This window comes from Gopherus evgoodei, chromosome 1, assembly GCF_007399415.2.
Source record: "Gopherus evgoodei ecotype Sinaloan lineage chromosome 1, rGopEvg1_v1.p, whole genome shotgun sequence".
NCBI lineage: Eukaryota > Metazoa > Chordata > Testudines > Testudinidae > Gopherus > Gopherus evgoodei.
The window spans coordinates 169,719,410-169,743,209 of record NC_044322.1 but is presented as its reverse complement, the minus strand read 5'-3'; the positions used below and the strand labels follow the sequence as shown (position 1 = coordinate 169,743,209).

At 41.0% G+C, this 23,800-nt stretch overlaps 2 protein-coding genes across 2 annotated transcripts in view; one reads left to right on the top strand and one right to left on the bottom strand.

Annotated features, from left to right (window-relative positions):
• The first annotated feature begins 297 nt into the window (after window positions 1-297).
• Window positions 298-14,430, top strand: N6AMT1 (N-6 adenine-specific DNA methyltransferase 1). Its single transcript, XM_030579557.1, has 6 exons — window positions 298-617; window positions 2,806-2,892; window positions 4,079-4,169; window positions 8,882-8,965; window positions 10,827-10,968; window positions 13,615-14,430. The coding sequence occupies exons 1-6, from the start codon at window positions 370-372 to the stop codon at window positions 13,719-13,721; spliced, it is 759 nt and encodes a 252-aa protein (XP_030435417.1). The 5' UTR covers window positions 298-369; the 3' UTR covers window positions 13,722-14,430.
• A 355-nt stretch (window positions 14,431-14,785) lies between these two features.
• LTN1 (listerin E3 ubiquitin protein ligase 1) overlaps window positions 14,786-23,800 on the bottom strand; it is a 49,288-nt gene continuing 40,273 nt past the window's right edge. The window contains exons 24-30 of the mRNA XM_030579544.1: window positions 23,002-23,076; window positions 22,277-22,463; window positions 20,531-20,702; window positions 18,220-18,440; window positions 17,197-17,391; window positions 16,417-16,584; window positions 14,786-15,903 (exon numbers count right to left, since the gene is read on the bottom strand). Coding sequence (XP_030435404.1) covers window positions 15,841-15,903; window positions 16,417-16,584; window positions 17,197-17,391; window positions 18,220-18,440; window positions 20,531-20,702; window positions 22,277-22,463; window positions 23,002-23,076 — 1,081 coding nt within the window. The 3' untranslated portion in view covers window positions 14,786-15,840. The remainder of the gene's footprint in view (window positions 15,904-16,416; window positions 16,585-17,196; window positions 17,392-18,219; window positions 18,441-20,530; window positions 20,703-22,276; window positions 22,464-23,001; window positions 23,077-23,800) is intronic.

Genomic DNA, 23,800 nt, shown 5'->3' with positions numbered 1-23,800 from the left:
TGATATTCTGTGAGAGGTGGGCAGCACAGGGCAGCACAGGCGAGGGGTGGGGGGAGCACTTGTCAGAGATGGGGCAGAGCAGGGGACAAGCAGCTGGAGAAGATTTTGCCCCGACATTCAGCATTTCTGCTCTTACAGCCAGTGACCCCCCCACTCTGTGGGGCAGGTCCCAGTGCCACGCGCCGCCCGCAAGCCTGGCAGCAGGTCCCTGCTGGCACCGACCCGAGCGTTCCAACAGAGCACGGCGGGATCCATTGCTCTGCGCTCGCCCCTAAAGAACCTCAGTCGACCGCCGATTAGGTGGATCCTGGAGGGCGAGAGGCGGGGCCGAGGCTGATTCTCGCGACAGTAGCGGCGACAGCGGCAGCTATGCGCGTGCGCAGCAATCTGCGTGGGCGTGTGTCCCTCTCCCCTCGCGACAGCGTGAGTCGCTGGGGATCTGCACATGCGCACGCTCTCGCGGACGGAAGGGGGTGGTCCTGGACTATGATCCCCACCCCGCGGCATCCGCACGTGGGCGCGCACGGGCCTTTCAGCGAGGTGTACGCGCCGGCCGAGGACACCTACCTGCTGCTGGACGCGCTGGAGCAGGACGCGGCCCAGCTCAGAGACGCGGGGTGCGAGCTGCGGGGGGGAGGCACCAGCGTGTCAGCAGCCAATGGGAGCCGCCGCTGTGGGGGGGTGGGAGGAGTCAGGGGGCGCTGCGAGCACGTGGCGGGGGCAGCCCAGGCGGGTCCTAGCTGCTGTGGAGACCCCGGGCCGGTGGGTGCTGCCCTGCTGCGGCAGAGTTGTGTAGTGAACAGTGGCCGGTGGAGGTTGGTGTAGCCACGGCGAGGTCTGCTGCAGTGGGCAGGAAAGCGGCTCGGACGGCCCTGGTTAGGGTGACCCGCCTTTCACAGTGCAAAGCGGGGACATACGCAGGAGCCCTGAGACCCCAGCCCCTGCCATGTCAGAGCCCAGTGCTGGTAAGAGCCATTCAGGGAGCCTGGGCTGGCATGGGGAGCCCTGGCCCCTCCACCTGTCCTTGGTGGGGGCTGGGGTACCCAAGAGCAGTTCTTGGCCTCTGTCCCTGCCCCCACCCCCTATGGTGCACTACCAAGGGCAGGTGGAGGGTCCAAGGCTCCCCACAGCAAACTGGGCTTCCAGGATAACTCTCACTACAGCCTGGCCAGCTCTGGCTTCTGGTCCGGGGCAGGGCCGCAGGGGAAAGAGGAGGAGCAGGGGGTGGGGCATTGTGAGTGGGGGGACTACTAGAGAGAACCTCCTCTCTCACTCAGACGCAAGCCTCGTCCAGACTAGGGGAGGAAAATCGATCTTAGATACGCAACTTCAGCTACGTGAATAACGTAGCTGAAGTCGAATATCTAAGATCGAATTACTCGCCCGTCCAGATGGCGCGGGATCGATGTCCGCGGCTCTCCGTGTCGATTCCGGAACTCCGTTGGGGTTGATGGAGTTCCGGAATCGATATAAGCGCGCTCGGGGATCGATATATCGCATCTAGATTAGACGTGATATATCGATCCCCGAGCAATCGATTTTAACCCGCCGATACGGTGGGGTAGTCTGGACGTGGGCACACACACATATGTACTGGAAAGAGGGTGGTGCTGCCCCTGAGCTTTGGGCAGGCATAGAGTGATGCTACAGGGAATCCAAGATAAATGTTGTCCTGGAGTAATTTAACCTGGCACTGGGAGTTGAAATTTACATTTGGGGACTGTCCTGCTCAATTAGGGATGGGTGATCACCCTACTCAGAGCTCCAAGTAGTTTCAGTAAATAATGTAAACATCTGCTGGGTTTCAAATTACTGTGGTAATTTAGTCTTTAGCGTGATGGTCAGTTTTTCCAGGAATGATGTTCCACAAACATCATTAAATCAGTTGTACTCTGTGAGGAGTGGAATGTTATTAATTTATTGAAATATAGAATCGGCTAGAACTTGCTTCTGTGTTGCTCCTTTTCATACTCAAAATATCTCAAAGTGCATTGCAAATATAATTTAAGTTGAATGGGATCCATGCAATGAAATAATCTTGTTGCTTGTCTTGAAATTTCTATTATTTATACGTGTCCAGAGCCAGCTCAAACAAATGTGGACCCTTTAGAATAGTCACTGGGATATATCTACACTGCAGTTGGGAGTGAGCCTCTCGACTCAGGCTAGTGGAACTTGAGCTAGTGCACTAAAGATAACATGGACATTGCATCCCGGGCAGCAGCTTGTGCTCTCAAGTCTACCTGATCCCCTAGATCTGAGCTTGAGTGGCTAGCCTGAGTCTCCATGGGAACCACAACATCCACACTGCTGTTTTTAGAGTGCTCACTTGAGCCCTGCTAGTGCAAGTTTGTCACCAAATGCATTGTGTAGACATATCCTTGGGATCCCAGTTTCAGTGTGACCTGCTTCAAACTCTTATGCCATGGCTGCTTGGTGGAGGAGGTGGAGATGTGTCTAGAACTGCTGATTTTGTGTTGTCAATGGATGCTTCCAGTTAACAGAGGGAAGGAAACCTACAATGTGGCCCAGCGGGGGCTGTGATAAGTAGGAAATATTTTGATTCCCCAGGGGACACAAGTTATCACCGGAGAGCTGTCAGTCAGCACATCGCAGATCATATGGCACACCATTCAACTTGATCTTGAGGGCAGTATGACCAGTGAACTTCATTATTAGTGGGGTCTCCAGTAGCTGCAGGTTTGACAGCATTGCCTGATCCAGGCCTGCATATGTCCATCCTAGATACTCTTGTGAAGTGGGTATTTTAATCACTTTGTACTAATTATTTTTATTTAAATTTAGAGTTGAGATCTCCCTTGAAGTAGGAGCTGGATCAGGTGTGGTTTCAGCATTTCTGGCTTCCCTTGTTGGACCCAGTGCATTGTACATGTGAGTATTATAATACCATTTTTTTAGATTGTTGCAGCTAATAATATAAGAATATGTTGCTCTTACAATATGTAGTGCTTTTCATTTCAAAATATTTTACAGTCACCAACTATGTAGAGAAGTATTATCTCCATTTTACAAATGGATTTCTAAAGACATTTAGATTCCTATCCCTCATTGATTTCAGTGAGAGGTTAGACACCTAAATAGCTTAGAAAACCTGGCCCTAAATTACTTGCTCAAGACCACCTATTGGTTTGGTAGCAGAGCAGGACTAGAGTTCTGAAATTTCTTCTTCCCAGCTTGAGCTCAATCCGTAGTCATGCTGTCTCTACCATGTTTACTGAGAACTTGATCCTGCAAACACTTGTCTAACTTTACTCATGTGAGTTGTTCTGCTGAGCTGTAACATATGTAATATTAAGCAAATGCACAAGAGTTTGCAGAGCTGGGCCTCTCTGAGTACCTATTATGCAGTGCCATAGTTGGAAAGACAGTCTCATTATAAACGCTTGTTTTCACAGACAAAATCATTTTAGGCTGAATTTCTAATGTCTGTTCTGAGTCCAAATTTTGTTTGAAAGTCTGATAAAATTCTCTTGGCCTTTTGTGTGTTATCTGAGCACAAAATGTAGAAAACTTTGATATTATAGTATGTTGCATTGCTTGAGAAATAGTATGTGATAATTTAATTCAAGACAATTGTAATGCATCCACAGATGAGGACAAGGTTATAGTTATGTCTGAGCATGCAACCTTAACTTTAGCATTTCCTTAACTTTTGAGTACTTAGGCAACCTTAAACTTTTCTTAGCATAGTGTTATTGTATGAAATTTCATACGTTATAGACACAGTATGAGTAACAAGAATTGTATATTCTTTTCAAAGCTTGGATGATGATTATTCAGTAAGGCTATGTCTACACTGCAAGATAGGGGTGAAAACAGTGGGTATGTCCTCAGCATAGCCCAGTCGTACCTCTGCTGCTGCTACTGCAGTTATGCTGCTATTTATACTTGTGCTAATTGGATGAGAGCTAGCGTGAGTGTATTTGTATGAGCAGGGGAATCACATTCGTTAACACACAAGGCTTGACATTACATCACATAATAGCATTCACATTCGTACGTTCATTTTTAATTTATATCTTGTAATGTTGATGTGATATTAATGTTTTGCTTTCAGATGTACAGATATCAACCCTATAGCAGCTTCTTGTACCTTGGAGACAGCTGTACTTAACAAAGTTCACATTCACCCAGTAATTACTGACTTGGTAAGATACAAGTGCCTATAACTGGACTTTCTGATAGTTTTTCAGTTCTTACAATGTAAAATGAAAGGTTTGCCTGTAATCATTCAGGTACTGTCCCTTCATGCTGAAAGAAAGACAAGGGGCAATGGATGTGTTTTAATTAGGCCACAGTTTTATTCAGTTAACATATCCAGGATTACCCAACAATAAATTGTACAGCAGGTCATCATTATTTCCTTAATTGTTTCCACCTACTCGGGACGGCTGCTGGCAGCCCTCCCCCTTTCTCAGCCTGGTCCTAGCCAATCTGTTGCTGGGATCTCATTACCCTCCCCTTGTATGAGGAATTAAAGGGGGTGGAAAACAGGGAAGGGATTGGCTCCCCCTGTACCTCATGTAGGAGCCCCAGCATTCCTTCCCCAACTACCTGAAGGGATGCTTTCCTCTAAATCCACTTCAAAATCCATTTAATCTGAGAACCGTATTCCCTCTGTAACGAGCACCGGACACATTTGTTACTAAGTGGTGACATTTTGACTTAACTTCCTCGCCTACCCCACTGGGTCCCTTATCTGCTGTGGAGAAGATGGAAAAAACCTGCCCCACCTCGTCCAGTCTGGTGGTGAGGAGAAAATTCCTTTCGAGCTCCAGAAGAAGAAGTTGAGTAGCGTCATGCTCACAGCAGGTCGTGAAGAAACCAAGTCCTACTTGGATCCCATCACTGGGAGGGTGGGTGTTGCCAGCCTGATTGTAGTAAGAGTGTGTTTCTCTAGAACTGTGCAGGGTATAGTTGCCCCCAGGCACATGAAAGGACAGTGTCCCCCTTCTAACCTGGTCCAGCAACTTCCTGTTCCCTGCTGTGTCCTGTTAAATTTTCCCTTCCTCCCCACCCTGTTGCAAAGGGGGCCCAAATAGGGGCAACAAACCTTCCAGCCAGCCAGCTAAAGAACCCAGCGCACTCGGGGGCAATTTACGGCCATATGTTAGTAAGGCACAACAGTTTTTTATGCCACAATATATAAGTATTTGTTTTATTAAATTTGTAAAGTACTCTGGTGGATGGCAGTAGCTTAGACACTGTTGCAAGCTTACAGAAAACTAAGTAAAAACTGATCACAGTGCCCATTGTTCCCTCAAACTCATGCAAAAAACCCAAATAGAAAGGGTATGTCTGCACTGCAGGAGTATTCCGATTTTACATAAACCGGTTTTGTAAAACAGATTATATAAAGTCGAGTGCGTGCGGCCACACAAAGCACAATAATTCGGCAGTGTGCTTCCATGTACCGAGGCTAGCGTCGATTTCTGAAGCGTTGCACTGTGGGTAGCTATCCCTTAGCTATCCCATAGTTCCTGCAGTCTCCCCTGCCCATTGGAATTCTGGGTTGAGATCCCAATGCACGATGGTGCAAAAACAGTGTCACGGTTAATTCTGGGTAAATGTTGTCACTCATTTCTTTCTCCGAGAAAGCAACAGCAGACAATCATTTCGCTCCCTTTTTCCCTGGATTGCCCTGGCAGATGCCATAGCATGGCAACCATGGAGCCTGTTTTGCCTTGTGTCACTGTCACCGTATGTGTACTGGATGCCGCTGAAAGAGACGGTACTGCAGTGCTACATAGCAGCATTTATTTGCCTCTGCAAGGTAGCAGAGATGGTTACCAGTCGTTCTGTACCATCTGCTGTGCCGTTGTAAATTGGCGATGAGATGACGGTTATCGGTCGTTCTGTACCGTCTGCTGCTGTCATGGGTGCTCCTGGCTGGCCTTGCTGAGGTCGGCTGGGGGCGCAAAGACAAAAATGGGAATGACTCCCCGGGTCATTCCCTCCTTTATGTTTTATCTAAAAATAGAGTCAGTCCTGCCTTGAATATGGGGCAAGTGTACTAGAGAGCCAGTGCATCAGAGAACCAGAGAGCACAGCCGCTCCATGTCAGATCTCGCAGAAATGATGAGCTGCATGTCATTCTAGGGGGTGCCCCTGCAACAACCCCACCCATTGATTCCCTTCTCCCCCAACCCTCCTGGGCTACCATTGCAGTGTCCACCCATTTGTGTGACGAAGTAATAAAGAATGCAGGAATAAGAAACACTGAGTTTTTAGTGAGACAAAATGAGGGGGAGGCAGCCTCCAGCTGCTATGATAGTCCAGGCAGGACATTAAACGGTGGGGGGGAAAGGAGCCCAGCATCCCGTTGCTATGATAGTCCAGGCAGTACAGAATCTTTTCTTTAGACATGAAAGAGGGGGGTGCTGATGGAGCTCGGCCCCCAGTTGCTATGATGAGGACGGTTACCAGCTGTTCTGTACCATCTGATGGGAATAACTGGGAGTCATTCCTATTTTTACCCAGGCACCACCAGCCGACCTCACCTGAGGCCAGCCAGGAGCACTCACGGGATGATGACGAGGACGGCTATCAGTCCTTTTGTACTGTACCGTCTGCCACCGGGGAGGGGAGGGGAGAGGATGCTGCTGTTCAGTGCTGCAGCACCACGTCTACCAGCAGCATGCAGTAGACATAGGGTGACATTGAAAAAAGTCAAAAAACGATTTTTTTCCCTTTTCTTTCACAGAGGCATTGGGAGCTCAGCCAAGAATGCAAATACTTTTCGGAGACTGCGGGGACTGTGGGATAGCTGGAGTCCTCAGTCTCCCCCTCCCTTCCTCCAGGAGCGTCCATTTGATTCTTTGGCTTTCTGTTACGCTTGTCATACAGCACTGTGCTGTGGACTCTGTATCATAGCCTGGAGATTTTTTTCAAATGCTTTGGCATTTGATCTTCGGTAACGGAGCTCTGATAGAACAGATTTGTCTCCTCATACAGCGATCAGATCCAGTATCTCCCGTACGGTCCATGCAGGAGCCCTTTTTGGATTTGGGACTGCATCGCCACCTGTGCTGGGCACACAGGAAATGAAATTCAAAAGTTTGCGGGGCTTTTCCTGTCTACCTGGCCAGTGCATCCGAGTTCAGATTGCTTTCCAGAGCGGTCACAATGGTGCACTGTGGGATTCCGCCTGGAGGCCAATACCGTCGATTTGTGGCCACACTAACCCTAATCCGACATGGCAATACTGATTTCAGCGCTACTCCTCTTGTCGGGGAGGAGTACAAAAACCAGTTTAAAGAGCCCTTTATATCGATATTAAGGGCCTCGTTGTGTGGACGGGTGCAGGATTAAATCAGTTTAACGCTGCTAAATTCGGTTTAAACACGTAGTGTTGACCAGGCCAAAGTCTGATGAAAAGAGAGGGACAAAAAAGCTGATAAGGGACCAGACTGAATCTGAAAAGAAAATATACTTCAAATGAGACTAAATCAGTACAAATACTACATAATCAGGGAATGGATTTGAAACTGAGAGTACCTGGAGCTTTCTTATTAATGTTGTACCCATGACAGTAATGTTCTGCCAATGCACAAGTCTAAATGTTTTTTTGTTAGAAATTCTGTTTGCTAGTGATTTAAAAACAAGCAATCCATAATGGGAAACTAAGTTTCACCTTTTCCTCAGTAAGCTCTTTTAATTTGTAAAAAATCTTGAGAATTTAAATTTAATGAAAGGTGACAGATTGCCAGTAATTAGAATTAGCTGAAATAAATGAACACTTCATTTGGGAATTGGACTGTCCACAGCGGCCTATATGAAGTAGTTGATGAACAGCTAACAGATGATAAACTTTTAATCACTTCTGAACTAGGATGGATATGAATCTGTAAGCAAGCTCTTTTAATTAGTATAGGTTTTTCTTTCATCCTCTTACTATTCTGTATCTCTAGTTCATGTTTTCGGACCATGTTGTGTATGTCATCATGCAATACATTTATATTTTTACTTGTCCTGTTCTGTGGGCTGCTCTTGCACATTGAAGACCGATTTAGAGGCTGGGCGATTCAGAACCAAAGAGGACAGTTGAATGCATTGCTGTGAATGGGAGGTGAACAGGAATGGTCCCAACTCTATTTACTTTAATTTATAAAAATATGAAATGATCTAACCCTTCCTATGAGGAATCACTTGCAGTATAGTCATCCTAGAAGAAGAGATGCTTGATTTGATAGAGAAATAATTTATTTCCCTTACTGAGATTGAGTAATTTATCTTGTAATTTACCCACTTATGAAACTGATTATTATCTCACAGCCAGGACGTCTTTATTATTATCTACTAAATAAAGCATGTATTCTGTAATTAATATGTATTTAAAACATTTGCTTAGTAAGGGTTCTTGAAATTATTGTTTTCATATTGTCTATTATTGACTTTTGATTTTGGTAACTAAAAAGATAAGAAAAATAGATAGTGCCAACATGGTCACCAGTTATTGGCTGGCTAAATTTATGGAAAATTGCACAGATTTGTGTTTTACAAAATGTTTATCTTGTACTCCAAAAAATAACAAAGAAGTATCTTAGTTAACAGTCTGTTTTGGCTTAAGTCATTTTAAATAAGTCAGGTTTTCATAGCTAGGTACAGGACACTTTCTATATCTCAATAGCGTATTGCTGTTTGTAAACCTATTAATTTTCGTCCTGTCTTGATAATGATTGATTATATTCAAAGCTTAATCTCTCATTTTAGTCCCATATATGACGAATCTGCAGTCTCACAATACCTGTTGTATAATGAGAAGTGGAAATGTGTGTTTCTGTCGTAAATAAAAAATGTAGCTAATAAAAGAACTGCCTGAATAAATCTAACTTGTTTCCTACTTCAATTTCATCTCTAGGTCACAGGATTGTTACCGAGATTAAATGGGAAGGTTGATCTACTACTATTTAATCCACCGTATGTGGTAACCCCTTCTGAAGAGGTAGGGATCACTGAGATTTGAGCGATGCAATGTAAAAAAAATAAAAAAAACAAACTTCTGCAGCTCAGTGGAAATTATTAATTTCTGATATGATAAATTGGTTTGTAATATCCAGTTGTCAGACCACTGTGTCCTGAATTGCAGTGCTTTGAAAAAGTAGTGAGGGGTCATGTGGCGCCAATGGTGATAGCGGAACTGTTTGCAGTAAATATGAATCACTCACCTTACTGCACTCTCTGCATAAGAGATAAAGGACACTAGTGACCACAGTTCCACAAAATACTGCTCCATCCTTGCTGGGGCAATTCTGTAAATCCATGTCTACACAAGGATACTTAGGAATCACTAAAGGTATGAAGTCAGGGCGCATAAATTAAAGCATGCTTAATCTCCCATGTCAGTGCACTTATTCAGAAGTAAAGTGGCTTTAGTTCTGTAACTTTGATTAAGGGTTTGTCTACACTTAAAATACTGCAGTGGGGTAGCTGCACCAATGCAGGTGCACTGATATAGCACTTCAGTGAAGATGCTACCACACCAATGGGAGGGCTGCTCCCATTGGCATAGGTAGCCCAAGAGGCAGTAGCTGTGTCAACAGGAGAAGCACTCCTACTGACATAGCGCTGTCTATCCCAGGAGTTAGGTCAGAATAACTACATCGCTCAGGTGTGTGGCTTTTTCACGCCCCTTGAGAGACATAATTATACTGACATAAATTGCTAGTGTAGACAAAGATACAGTGAATTAATTCTACTTCATTCCTGAATGAGAGATCCACTTAGAGGTTTAACCATGCTTTAATTTATGTGCATTGATTTTATACCTTTACCTTTAGTTGATTTGCCTTAATTTTCCTGATTATCTGCATGTAGACAAGCCCTACAAGATTTTCATTTAGATCTGTCAGATATTTTCCATTGGAATGATTTTCTAGTGGAAAATGCCTTTTTCACAAAATTAGAATTTTCAGGGATGAGCGTCTTGGCTCTCCCCTCCCGTGGCAGCCTGCCCAAAGGCTCTTTCTGTCTGCACAGAGAAACAGAAAATTGACAAGAGCCATCCAGCTAGGCAGTTGGCAAGCTCAAAAATTCTGTTTTAGTTCTTCCAAAATGGAATTTTTCAGAATTTCTGGCTTGTGAAAAACCTTGAGCTATTTACTTTTTTGTCCAAAATTGGGACTAAATTTTTCCAAAACCTCAACATTTTCTATGGGACAGAAATTCCTTTTTCTGGACTGCTCTAATTTTCATCTTTCATTTGTATTCTTCAGGACTCTCAAGTCATGTCTACACTGCAATAAAACATGAACAGGTGGCCCATGTCAGCTGACTTGGGTCACAGGGCTCAAACTGCAGGGCTGTAAACTGGAGTGTATAAAACTGTAAAGGGGGAGGTTCCAAGAGCCCTGGCTCCCGCCCAAATCCAAACATCTACACTGCAGTTTTATAGCCCCGCATACTGAGCCCAAGTCAGCAGACATGAGCCAGCCACAAGTGTTTTATTGCAATGTAGACATATCCTTGGTGTATTTTATGTGAATACTTTCTGTATACATCTAGAGGAAAGTATATGCTTTGAATGTTACAAAAGTGTCAATTTCCAAACAGTGTCAACAAAGACCTTCTTTAAATCCAAACAGAGCTCATCTATTTGGAGGATAAGTCTGCAATTTGACTTGTATGCTGCATAAACTAAACTGCCATGTAGCAATTTTACGATTGAAATTATTTTAATTAAATAAGCTCCTTAAATAGGGACTGAGGTGATTCTCTTCCTAAAGTGTCATGAACATATATGTCACTCTATAGTTGTATGTAAACCATTAGTAAAAAAAAATTCATCTTTCTTTAATTTCTCCTAGGTAGAAAGCCATGGAATAGAGGCAGCCTGGGCTGGAGGCAAAAATGGCAGAGAAGTAATGGATAGACTTTTTCCTTTAGTGCCAGACCTGCTTTCAGTAGGAGGATTATTCTATTTAGTTACAATTAAAGAGAACAACCCAGGTAATAGAATCCTTTGGTTTGTTAACTATATGTTACTACATGAAAACTATGAGCACAAGACTAAGGTGCTATAGCGAATCAGACATTGCCACTATTATGCAAGAATGGGAAACTTTGAATTGAGTAATATCTCAGAGAACTGAGAGGGCCTGTACATGGCAGTAGCAAGTCACACTTTGTTAATAACATTTATTAGTATGGAATCACTTTGGGCTAGAGTCACAGGGAGGACTTGGTTGAGCATTGCAGCACCCAACTTTTAGGCACCCTTCTGCTAAGTTAGGCAGTCAGGTTCCCCATACATTGCACTGGGAGACTTAGGTGCCTAAAAAAGATTCACAGAAGTCAGCGTGCTAAACCAGCCAATAGGAAATGACAAGGAGAGGGGTGTAGCCTAAGCCCTGTCTCTCAAAGGAGTTACATGCCTCACTCTGGCCTTGATGGAGGCACCTCCCTCTACTTGGAATTCATAGTAGTGAACCCTCTCCAGGAGTTGGGTGCCTAAGCCAGGTCATCCCTTTTTGAAGAAAAATCAAGGTAATGGTGGTAGTGCCTCCTTGCATGCCCAATAGCCCAGTGGTTAGAGCATCACCCAGGATGTTGGAGGCACTGGTTCAAATCCCCACTCTGCTGGATTGGGACTTGAACATGAGTCTCTCACTTCCCAGCTGAGTGCCCTAACCCCTGTACTTTAGAGATTCTCTCTTTTTCAATGAATAGTTAACTATTTTATTACAAAGTGGAGAGGAGAAAGGAGAGACTGAGTGAGGCCCATCCCAGACTAGCCCATTGCCCAACAGTTAGGGGACTGATGTGGAAAACCCACATTCAATTCCCTATTCCACAGTAGGCAGAATGGGGATTTGAGCCCAGGTTTCCCACATCCTATGTGAGTACTCTAACTATTGGGAGAAAAGTGGTGGGGGTGAGGGGGCAGCACTGCCTCTTCCTCAGCTGTGTCTTGTGCAGGGCCCAATCAAGTAGATGTGCTCTATGGCAGCCTCTGAGCATGTGTACTGGATTGTGCTCAGCAGGTGAGCTAAGTAAGGGAATACTTTCTTTGTGAATCCTGCTCTGGCTTAGGCATGAGTTAGGTGCTAAGCTGCTTGGTGGTGTCAGGGCTGAGGCAGCTGAGCATGTGCCCATTGGCTGAAATTTAGGCACCTTGGGGACTTCCCCAGTGAACACTGAGGTGCCTAGGGACTTTAGGCTACTACAAAGGTTAGGTGCCTAGGGACTTTAGGCTACTACTACTTTAGGCTACTACAAGGTTAGGTGGCAGCTGAGCCGAGGTATGAGGTTTTAAATTTGTGCTTAGACACTTTACATGATAGCCCCACTTGTGAATCCTATCCTTTCTGGCAGTTTTTACTGTAGGGTTTTCAAATTAATTTGTGTGCTTTGTACACATCCTTTTATCAGAGCTTCTGCCTTTATAAAACCTCCTTTGTTCAAGCCACTACTCACTTAGTATATGCAGGGAAAAATACTGTCCATTACAACACTGACCCAAGTAGTATGGGAAATACAGGTTTCATCTGCTAAAGTGAAACTAACACTGAAGTGTAGAATTACTCCAGGGCACTCCCACGTTTGAACATTTTCAGACAGGGCTCAAATATCAGACTTGTAATTGTACTCTGCTGGAATTTTACCAAAAAAACCTAAACACTCTTCAGTCTCCCTGGTCACCCAGTTACAGATCTAAAAGTCGCAATTTTCCAACAAAAAAACTTCAAAAACAGACTCCAACGAGTAACTGCAGAACTGGAATTAATTTGCAAACTGGACACCATTAAATTAGGCTAGAATAAAGACTGGGAGTGGATGGGTTATTACACAAAGTAGAAACTATTTCCCCATGCTAATTTTTCCCCTACTGTTACTCACACCTTCTTGTCAACTGTTTGAAATGGGCTATCCTGATTATCACTACAAAAGTTTTTTTTCTCCTGCTGATAATAGCTCATCTTAATTGATTAGTCTTGTTAGAGTTGGTATGGCAACCCCCATTTTTTCATGTTCTGTGTGTATGTATATCTTCCTACTGTATTTTCCACTACATGTATTCGATGAAGTGGGTTTTAGTCTACAAAAGCTTGTGCCCAAATAAATTTGTTAGTCTCTAAGGTGCCACAAGTACTCCTCATCCTTTTTATTAAGTACTTGAAACCTGAGTATAGTGCTGAAACTTTTTTTAATTGAAGCAGTTAGTTAAGATGGGAATATTAAATCATTATACTATGATTCTAACTAATTTGCAGTTTCAGTATAACTGCACTTAACTCATTTTGGATTTTGTGTTAATATATAGAATATTAAAAGCATACATGCACTTAAAACTTTGAGCACACTTTTTAATCTTAAACTTATTTATCAATTCAATTAAGTACTTAGTATATTTTTCAAAGACATTAAAATCCAACATTTCCACTAGTAGAAAGCCAAGTTCATTTGGTTTTGTTGGATGACTGCTTTAAAAATTGTTCTAATCACCTGAAGGAGCATGATAGATATTTTATGAGCCTATGTAATCTTTTGTTTTGTAATTTCCTTTTAGCAAATAAATCAGTTTAAGACAGGATGGGCTTTTTAGGTGGTGATTAACGCAAACTGAACTGTAACGCTGTACATTTTTAATTACAGATGAAATTTTGGAAACAATGAAGAAATACGGTTTAAGAGGTACTAGAGTACTTTCTAGACAAGCAGGAAGAGAAACTCTCTCAATTCTCAAATTCAGCAAGTCCTGACGACTGCTCTTAAATCTTTAAACATCTTCAGCAATGGAAGTTGAACACAAATGGTGTTACAATGGTCAGGCTATTTTGTGATGATAAACTATAACTCAACAGATTTTGAAAAAAAATTATCCTGTCTCCTGACCTTTACAGGAAAATTAGCAAAACTTTCTTTTTTGTTCCCTTAACCTGGCCGTCAACCCACTGTGGTCTGTAATCAATAAGGGAACAGTTGTTTCTGGACTTGGTTTTCTATTAGCGTAGTGGAACAGTAGCTGAAATGTAAACTTTAAAATGGGCAGTCACACTTTAAAATGGGGAAATTCATTGGTATGTGTTTTGTTTTATAACTGGAATATTTTTATGTGATCATACATTTAATTGTGAACCTTTGTCGTTCATTATGGGTTCTCAAAACAGTGTTCTTGCTTTAGTACTTTGTCTTGTCTTATGGTACTTATTCTGTACAAATATGTAGTTTTAATTAGTATTTAAGAAGCCACTGATCTTGACGTTAATGGCCTCAGTCTTATATTTTGCACTTATTACAGAATCATCAAAAGCCTAGTGCATAGAAACTAATTTTGCTTACATATCTTATCTTGCTACTGTATTATTGCTATGAATATTTCAACAGATGCACCCAATAAGGAGTTCTGCTATATGTTATACAGGGTCTTTAAGCTAAATGCTATGGGTTAATAAACAATGTAAAAAGTTACTATAAACATTTGAGAAGCCTTTCTGCTAAAGTATCAAAATTATGGAAACAAATTGTTTCCCTTTAAAATGTTTTTTCAAATTGATGTTAAAATACGACCTTTTGCTTTCTTTATTAAAAGATAATTAAAATGCAGAAGTTTTCCATTAGCAGCTTAGTGGTGGCACTACTGATTTATTGCACCTACAATACATGTAGGCATGTCTTTTCAAAAGCTACAAGTGATTCTGGGTGCCAACCTTGAAAGGGCCTGATTTTGAGACAAGGCTGAGCACTCACCCTCTGAAAATCAAGCCCCTTTAAAAGGTCCATCTAACTGGATACCTGAAGCACAAGTCACTTAAAATTTAGGGTATTTTCCAGAAAATCCATTGGCCAAAAGACAAAAGAAAAATAGGACAATCCCAAAGGCTTAATAACATTGACATAATAGGCCTATTTCTCCCTTTGTACTGTGTGACTTCACAGATTCGAATATTTACCACATGAAGCAACATGGCTTCATAGTTAAAATGGGCTATACGTTCTGTACATGTTTCTCTGGAAAAATCAACTTATATGAACAGAAGTTATTAGCGAAACAATTTTAAATTCAGTTATAAAACTAAATCCCTGTGGTCAGTGGAGCATAAAATTTCATTAACATGTTAAGGTTTTCACCAACTGCACATAAAGAAAACAGCACTAAGGAGAGCACAACAGCTGGTTGGCATCCTTCCTCTTCTCTAACTTCTCTCTCTGACTTTACCTGCTGAATGTTTCAATCTTAGAAATCAAAAAATTGGGTTACACTATTAACGTTCAGTTTATAAATACTTTAGATTACCTTGTATTTCAGATCAGGCTTTAACATTAAGTTACCACTGATGTTTTATCATATGCTTTAACTTTAATGCAATAGCAACTGCAGCTAATAATTCAAATATGAGAAGATTTATAAATGCAAATTTAATGATTCCAGAAATTCAGATCTTCGTGTCACCTAAACTAAATTCACCTGTAAAATTAGAGGCACCATCCTGCTTGAGTGCATAACAGTATGATGGATTGTACCTAGGTAGGTTTAATTGACTGAGTTGTAGTTGAACACTACTTTGGTGCAAACATAACTATTGAAATCACCTCTAAATTTTTAGAATACTTTAACATTTTAAAAAATATACAAATTAAAATAAACTATTCTTACATATATTTCTTTTATATCAAACAAGTGTTTCAGAACCCTTTACAATAACACAGTCCAGAGATCAACATGGATCATCCCTTTAATCAAGCAATTTAAGATAATTCTGATATTATTTCCAAAAAGTAAGTTGGCTTCCTTCAATGTACAGTTCTTGACAGGACCAGTTCCTCCTCTTCATTTACTACATGGTTCATTTTATTGAAGAGGGAGAAGAGCATTATATTTCAAAAAAAGGTCTCTCGACAAAGTGGGCAGGTGGATTTGTTGCTAGATGTGAACCATTTGTACTGAAAGAGAAACAGAAACATTTAAAATGTGAACATATGATGAATTTTAAGTGCTTTACACTTGAACACCTTCATTCAGTTTTGTTTGACAGGTGTAAGGTTTTATCAGATACAGTGACATATAACTTGCCAGTGAAGATGGCTACCAAATACTAAATAGTCTAGTAAAAGTTATTTTTCCAATTAGCTGTGATAAGCAACTTCCCCTAGCGGAAGCAAAGTCATATAAAATACAAATATAAAACACAACATTAGTTTCTGAAAGATACCATCCAGGATTCTCCCTGTTGACTGGTAAGAAGGTAGGATCCACAAGTGAGCACTCTCTTGGAATTATATTGTTAGAGAACCAGTAATTTTCTTTTGTATGGCAATACAAACATCAACCTTTTCCGATATACTCATGATTACCATTTTGTCAGCTTTAATATAGCTTACATGCGGCCATTTGAACCAGATTTTAAATTTAGGCAAAATACAAACGTGTACACAAGACCAACTCTGGGTACTTACCAAACAGGCTGAATGGAATTTTTTCTTGCATGTTCTACAGGCTTTTTTGGGAAGAGAATAATTGGAACCATGGATGACTGAGAAACAGATCATGCAATCTTCAATGCCCTCAAACCGTTTATCCACGTTATTTTTCCACAAAACCAAGCCTTCCATAATACTTCCATTCTAACAGAAGGAAAGAGTCACAACAGCAATCAGTGATGTGTTAACATTTTAGAACATTTCTTATTTCTATTCTAGTAACATCCAGAAGCCCCAAGCAGGGGCTCCTTTGTACTAGGTGTTGCATACATACATAGGAGGACTTGGACCCTATCCTGAAAAATTAATCTAAGATGACATGCTATTTATGAAAGGTGTGGGGTAAAGGGATTAAACATACAATTTTAATGTATATAATCAAATATAGCCATGTATTTCAACTACAGTGGACAGTATCCTATAACAGAGCCTTCAGATTTCAGACACGTTCTTCTCTACAGAAGCGTAGTGGACAGCGTGCATTTAAGAGCATTTATAAAGCTATTTGCATTAATCCTTTTGTTAGTTTCTTATAATCACAAGTGTAGAGTGACATCTATAATTACCAACCAACCCAATTTTAGAGGGTCTCATGTTAGGGGAAGTTTTGAGACTGTAATAGTTCATCATCCATAGATGTAGATCCTGGTGTTACATTTCAGTCAACACTATATTGTTAAGATTGTTCTATCATTTTTGTGTCACTGTTTGTATGTCCTAAATTGTCAAAACCAAGGGCTTGGCCTAAAACTTCACCTGGTGAGTGAGGTACGTGCTTAACTGTAGCATCCAATTGCGCCACTGCTGAACAGCCACACCAACCCTCTTTCCACTCTCAACTGATATTGAGCCCAGTGGGTAGTTTGGCGGAAGCTGTATTATCAGTTCAATAAATATATCATCAACTGAATAGGTAGCAATCACTTCCCGAGTAGCAGACCGAGCTTTTACCTACAGAAAAACAGAAACATTCAAAAGACTGGTGAGATCTCACTTTATGTTAAACATACACTTTCTCAAGTCTTTTTATATTACATGAAACATCCACAATTTACTGCATATGCTTGGACCAGGAAAACGAGTGACTGACAAATCTTTTCTATAAAGAAAAATGCCAACCTTTGTCATGCCAAATTAAACAGAACTCGTATCAGCCAATCAGACTGAAAGATGGCTGACAATCACTGATAAATTTAAAAAAAAAAAAAAAAAAAAAAGACACTAGCCAGAAGGTCCCATATTGATAGTGGTCTTGCAGAAAACAGCACTTATATGGATAACCTCTCTGACTGACGTACATGCACCAAGATTTTCTACACTATTCCAAATACAGGAAGTCAGCAATTATATAGTGAACAAATGTCATCCTACTAAACCAATAACAAATGAAATTATACTATCAGTCATTTATGATAATAGAAATAATATCGTTTTATTCATTGTCAGAGGATCAGTCAGGTTCTGAAAAAGCAACATCTCTGTTCTGACCATTACAGCATTTTGATACAGATCTAGGGTAAAATCCTGGCTCCACTGAAGTCAATGGCAAAACTGTTGACTTCTACAGGGTCAGGATTTCAATCCAATCACAACTGCAAGAGAGCACTGTCCTGGGATAGTTATATTCCATTGACATTATCTCAGTGATCTTTATCTAGATGGCGCTTAAAACACCTTATTGTATTTAATGCCTGGTTTAGAAACATTGAACAGTTTATATTTCAATTTTTACAAAACAATTCACAAACAACTTTTTGAGAGGATAAAAGCCTTACTAACCGTCATGCCATTAAATAACTGTGTGCTAGTCTGCACAGAAGATATTTCTTGTAATGAAAGTACATTGCTGACATATTTGCTTGTAAATTTATCTACTACATTGAAGACCCGTTTCTCACAGCTATTCCACCAAAGCCTAACCATGGCTGGCAAGTCCTTTAATGTCATATGATATACCGAGCAGGCCAAGTGTGGAATCTGAGAGGACAGTACTGCTGTATCTGAGGGGAAAAAAAATCAAAAAGATTTTGTCAAATATCATATAGGTGACAAAGCATTGTTTCTGCCCCATGCCTATGAGAGCATTATTTTAATAATTTGATTATAAGACAGCCTGTTGCCGGCGATGGAAAGCATGCCAAAAATTCCCAACCCCTCTTGTCCATAAATGCTATCCTTCTTATGAACATTGAGATTTAGAGCTGGTCAGAAAAACTTCAACAGAACCATTTTCCCTTGGAGAAAGCAGCTGTGTCTAAACAGAAATGCTCTGCCAAGTTGTGTTCATTTTGCTGAAATTTTACCAAAAAACAGGGAAAATTGTTCCAACAACGTCTAAGTGTTCCATTTGGCTGTTTTTAAAATGAAACATTTCAATTTCGTTTCTAAACAACTTCTCATTTTATTTTGGTTATGTTTTATAGTAATATGAAAATGATGAAATCAAAACAAACATTTTAATTTTGAAAGTGTATTTCCTTGCCTCTGTTACCAATATCACTTTAGATTATTGGAAAAATAATTTTCAAGTCTAGTTTTCTTTTTGCACTTCTCGGTAGAACAATGAAAATGAACTACTGTATATACTCGTTCATAAGCCATATTTTTTTAGTAAAAAAGGAAAGCACCCAAGGGGGTCAGCTTATGAATGGGTACAGAGAGGGAGAGGTGGGACACAGCCCTTCCCCCCAACAGAGGGAGCAAGGAGAGGCAGCACAGCCAGCAGAGACAGAAGGGAAGAGGTGGGGCCACGGTCTCTCCACTTCTGGCCACGCCGCTCTCCCCCCAGCTTCCAAAGCAGCTGCAGCTCCGGGGCTGACAGGCTGCAGCCGTGCCACTCGGCCCCACCCCCAGAGCAGACTGTGCCCATGCCGCCTGGCCCGCCAGAGCATGCTGCGCCCAACCCACTGGAACATGCTGTGGCCACGCCGCCTGGTCTGGCCTACCGGAGCAGCTCCAGCTAGGCTGTTCATCCTCCCCTGGTGGGAAGGGATGAGATGGGGACAGGTGGAGTCCTGGGCTAGGGGTGGGGTCATGTGGGGAGTGGTCAGCAGGGTTACTCCCCTCACTCCCGGGTTCTGCCCCCCCCAAAATTTCCCCACCAGTTGCTGTCTTGGCCCATCAAGGTAAGCAGCTGGCATGCCGGGACACTTTGTTTACTTAGGCTTACCTCCATGCCTGTGGACACTCACGGTAAACAAATCATCTCGGCCCTCCAGCGGCTTATCCTGATGCCCGGGAGCCAAAGTTTGCTGACTCCTGAATTATAGGATCAGCTTATGAACGGGTTATAAAAATTTTCCATTTTTACTTATCCATCCTGGGAGGGTCATCTTATAAACGAACCAGCTTATGATCGAGTATATACGGTAATCTACTTAACTTTTGTCTTTAGACAATTTAACACTGTTTCTCATGCATTAGCACTCTGCTGCAACATTTGTATTTGCAGATATGTGAATGTAAATATGAGTTAAGTATTTTGAAGAAAGTTTTATTAACTTCATATATATTTTTAAATAGACAATTTAAAAGTTAGCTTAAGCTACGTAAAAGTGTCAATTTAAGAAATGAAGCAAGAAATCTGCATGCAGATTTTAACACACTGTAGGCTTAAATATTTCTCCTTTCTTGCACCACCTAAACTATTGGTTCTCAAACTTCTGTATTGATGAGCCCTTTCACACAGTAAGCCTCTGAGTGCGCCCCCCACTCCATAAATTAAAAACACATTTTTTAATATTTAACACAATTATAAATGCTGGAGGCGAAGCGGGGCTTGGGGTAGAGGCTGACAGCTCGTGACCCCCCTGCGTAATAACCTTGTGACCCCGAGGGGTCACGACCCCCAGTCTGAGAACCCTGGATCTAAACCCAGAATGTGTGCAGACACAGGGCACTAATATTTTTAGAGAGAAATTGGTATTAAGGATTTCCCATCACAGCTTTTTCTGGAAATAACTCAGTAATGAGACTAAGGAAGGGAAATGTTTCTCTAGGATTTATCATTTTCTTTCACTAAGAAGCATATTTTAACCTAATTAAGGCTAAAGTCACTGAGTGAACAAATATCATATACATTTTTACTAACCTTTGACACCTAAATGAAGTTCTTCAGTAAAGAAAGTTTTTGTGTCCTTATCTGGGACTTCAGTAGCTGGCCCTGAAAAGGCAGGGTTTTCTGGCATAAGCCTGAACAGGTGATAAAGAAGTTTATTCAGATTCTTAGTTCTTCGAAGGTATTGTGAATATAAAGCCCGCAGCTGATGGAGGGGAAAATAAAGTATATATGAGTCCTAATAAAAAGCAGCTTGTTCTGACATGAACATGCACATGTAGAGAGGAAGGTTGGTCCACTGATTAGGGCACCAGCCTAGGGCCTAGGAGACTCTGGTTGAATTCTTTGCTCCGCCACAGACTTCCTGTATGATCCTGGGCAAGCCACTTAAGCCTGTCTGTAACTCAGTTTACTATCTTGAAATGGTAGTATTTCCCTACCTAACGGGGTATTGGGAGGGTAAATACATTAAAGATGGTGAGGTGCTCACCTACTAATCGTGATGAGGACTATATAAATACCTATGATAGACAGACATCTGCATGTAAACACTAAGCATGGAGATAAATTGATTAGGGCAGTCTGGAAAAGCATTCTGACACCAAAGTCTATTACTATCTTTTAAGTGAACTGATGGAAGTCTCATGGTTCAAGCTATTGAATTAGACTAAACCAAGAACTCAAGAACATACTGTAAGGAACAATCTTGTGCTTGAATAGGCGAGACGAGCTAAGAGAAATGGAAAAATCTAAATTTAGAATGTTGTTATAGCTTTCTTTCCAATGAGCTGTTAACACTGAATTCATTTCCATTACATCTATACCTACAAATGTGAACTCCACAAATGAAACAGGAATTCAAATGGTTCACTTTGATATATATTATATATAATGTCACAATGTTTCTATCACTCTTTAACAGTAAAAAATTACATTATTTTGGACAACTTCTTAAATGGGATTTAGGTATTTTATAATATGATACTAAATTTAAAATTAGGAGTCACTGATGCATAGAGTAGATTGATTGTAAGAATAACAATGTATGCAATATGCCTTGTACTGTGAACTATCAACCATATTATCTTAAAAACACTGTTCCATGTCCCTCAGGTATTGTTTACTGATTGAATCAAAAAAGTTTTGTGGTGGCTAGTAAGGTTAACTACAGCGGTATATTTAATTAAATGCACCAAATACTTCTTATTTACAAACAATAGTTTGAATTCAAATTAGGTATCTCTTGAAGCAAGATTGTTTTCCTTAAATGAACATTAATATACAGGTTCTACACTGATGTCTTGCTTCCTGTCGAGGAAGATTTCTAAATACTGTAAAGTAAGCATTTAAAAGGTGGATAAATAGAATATTAATAAAATGCCAATGAGGCTGCTTAAAATTGCTTACAAATTATATATTTGAATAAAATTCTTAAAGCATTATATTTACTACTTGGTGTAGTAGCAGCTTTCTGCACTGCCATGTCGAACATATGAGTTCCACTGCTAGCTTAATGGCAGAGCTAGTAGTGCTGTGTAAGAAATGCTCAGCACTAGGGAAAGGAGAGATCGGTAGTGAGATCTATCAGAGTATTCAGTGTTGACAGGTTCTAAAAAGAATGCCACTAATTCTGCATCAGCTGAAGGCCTGAAGCCACTAAATACTTACAAGGAAGAAAAATATTAAGAGGGAACTTCAGGACAAAATGTAAATGGACATTGGCCAGATAAGAGTGTAAAGAAAACCCACTGGGAGAAAAAACATTAATTAAATACATACTTGAGAAGAAGCTGCCTTGAAGAAAGTTAATATTAATTTCCATGTGAGAAGATATCCTAAAATGAAGCAGAACTCTTCGCTCAGCGGCTGAACAACTGCATACTCTCCAACTGGAATGCAATCTAGGATGTTTTCTAGAAAGAGTTCTTGAGTGGCAAGAACAGACATAAGAGCTGCAGGTGGTGATCTATGGAATGATAAGGCATTATTATATTTGCCATACTGATGAATTTTACAAAATAAAACTTTCTTAGAACACAAAATGGTTTAATTTTTTACAGCCTGCTCAGCATCTTCTCTGTACCAAACAAGTAAATACATCAAAAGAAGCTCTTTTCTTACAATGAAATTCTCTTCTCAGTTCTGCACAGCAGCATTACATTTTAATGCTCCTCTCCCCTTCACTAGACAGACCTCCCATTAACTTCTGGTAGGAAGAGAAGAATATAGAAATTGAATGCTACTATGGGGATCTGAATGGAGGACTCTGGCCTTCATTTGAATTGCTTTAACTTATATTGGGGCAGAACTCACAGTGTGCTAGTGCTGGATAAACACAACAGAAAGCACAATCCATTCTTACCACCTAGGAAAGTGGTAATACCGAACTGCTTCTGAAGTTTGCTTTTTGCGATGCTATACCCCATGACATGCAACATCCCATCCCCTTTAAAGATGCAGAACTGAAGTGAAAATAGAAAAAAAAAAAAAAAAAAAACCCATACAAAGCTGATTCCTCTTCTTCATCACCATAGGATTTGAGATCCTCATCATCAAATTTAGGCAACTCGGGCATTAACCTGTGGAGTTTAGAGGAAGGTGGAGTGAACCAGTATTCATTTTTACTGTCTACACCAGTTATCTCTTATATCAAGAAAAGCATTAATTTATTGACAATATATTTATATAAAATAGTGCAGTGTCTATAAGGCACACATCCAAAACTGGTTGATTAAATTACAGGTGCCAGAAGGCACATTATCTTGCTCAGTTTTTCTCTTTACTCATCTTTACTTTAGGAGGACTCAGAAGTCCTAACATCTATACTTCTGAGCAAGCCTATCATCAGCCTTTACAGACCTTTGAGGGCATTCTAAATGAGAGGCACAAGCTGCTATGGAGCCTATGTTTCAGGTCATATGTACCTTATAAATTACATGAAAGGCAGTTAAGTATATATACCACATTTCAAATTTCTGGCACTGAGGCTGTCCAAAGAAAGTTTGGAAGAATCTTGAGAATAAGGAAGAATTATTCCCCCCTTTTTCAGACATTTGTGTATGAGGGAGTTTTGGTTCAAATTCTCTAGTAAAATTTACCTTCAGGCAGAGACCAAGCCGGGAAAATTTCAGCTCAATCGACAAAAGTTTTGGAAAGCTATGTATATCTCAAAACACAGGGTTAGACTGAAAACACTTAGGCAACCCAGGATTGTAATACTGATACTATACTTAAAGCACATACACAATTCTGTCAGAAAATCAAATTACATTTCATGTTCCTTACTAAAGTTTTTCCTTTATG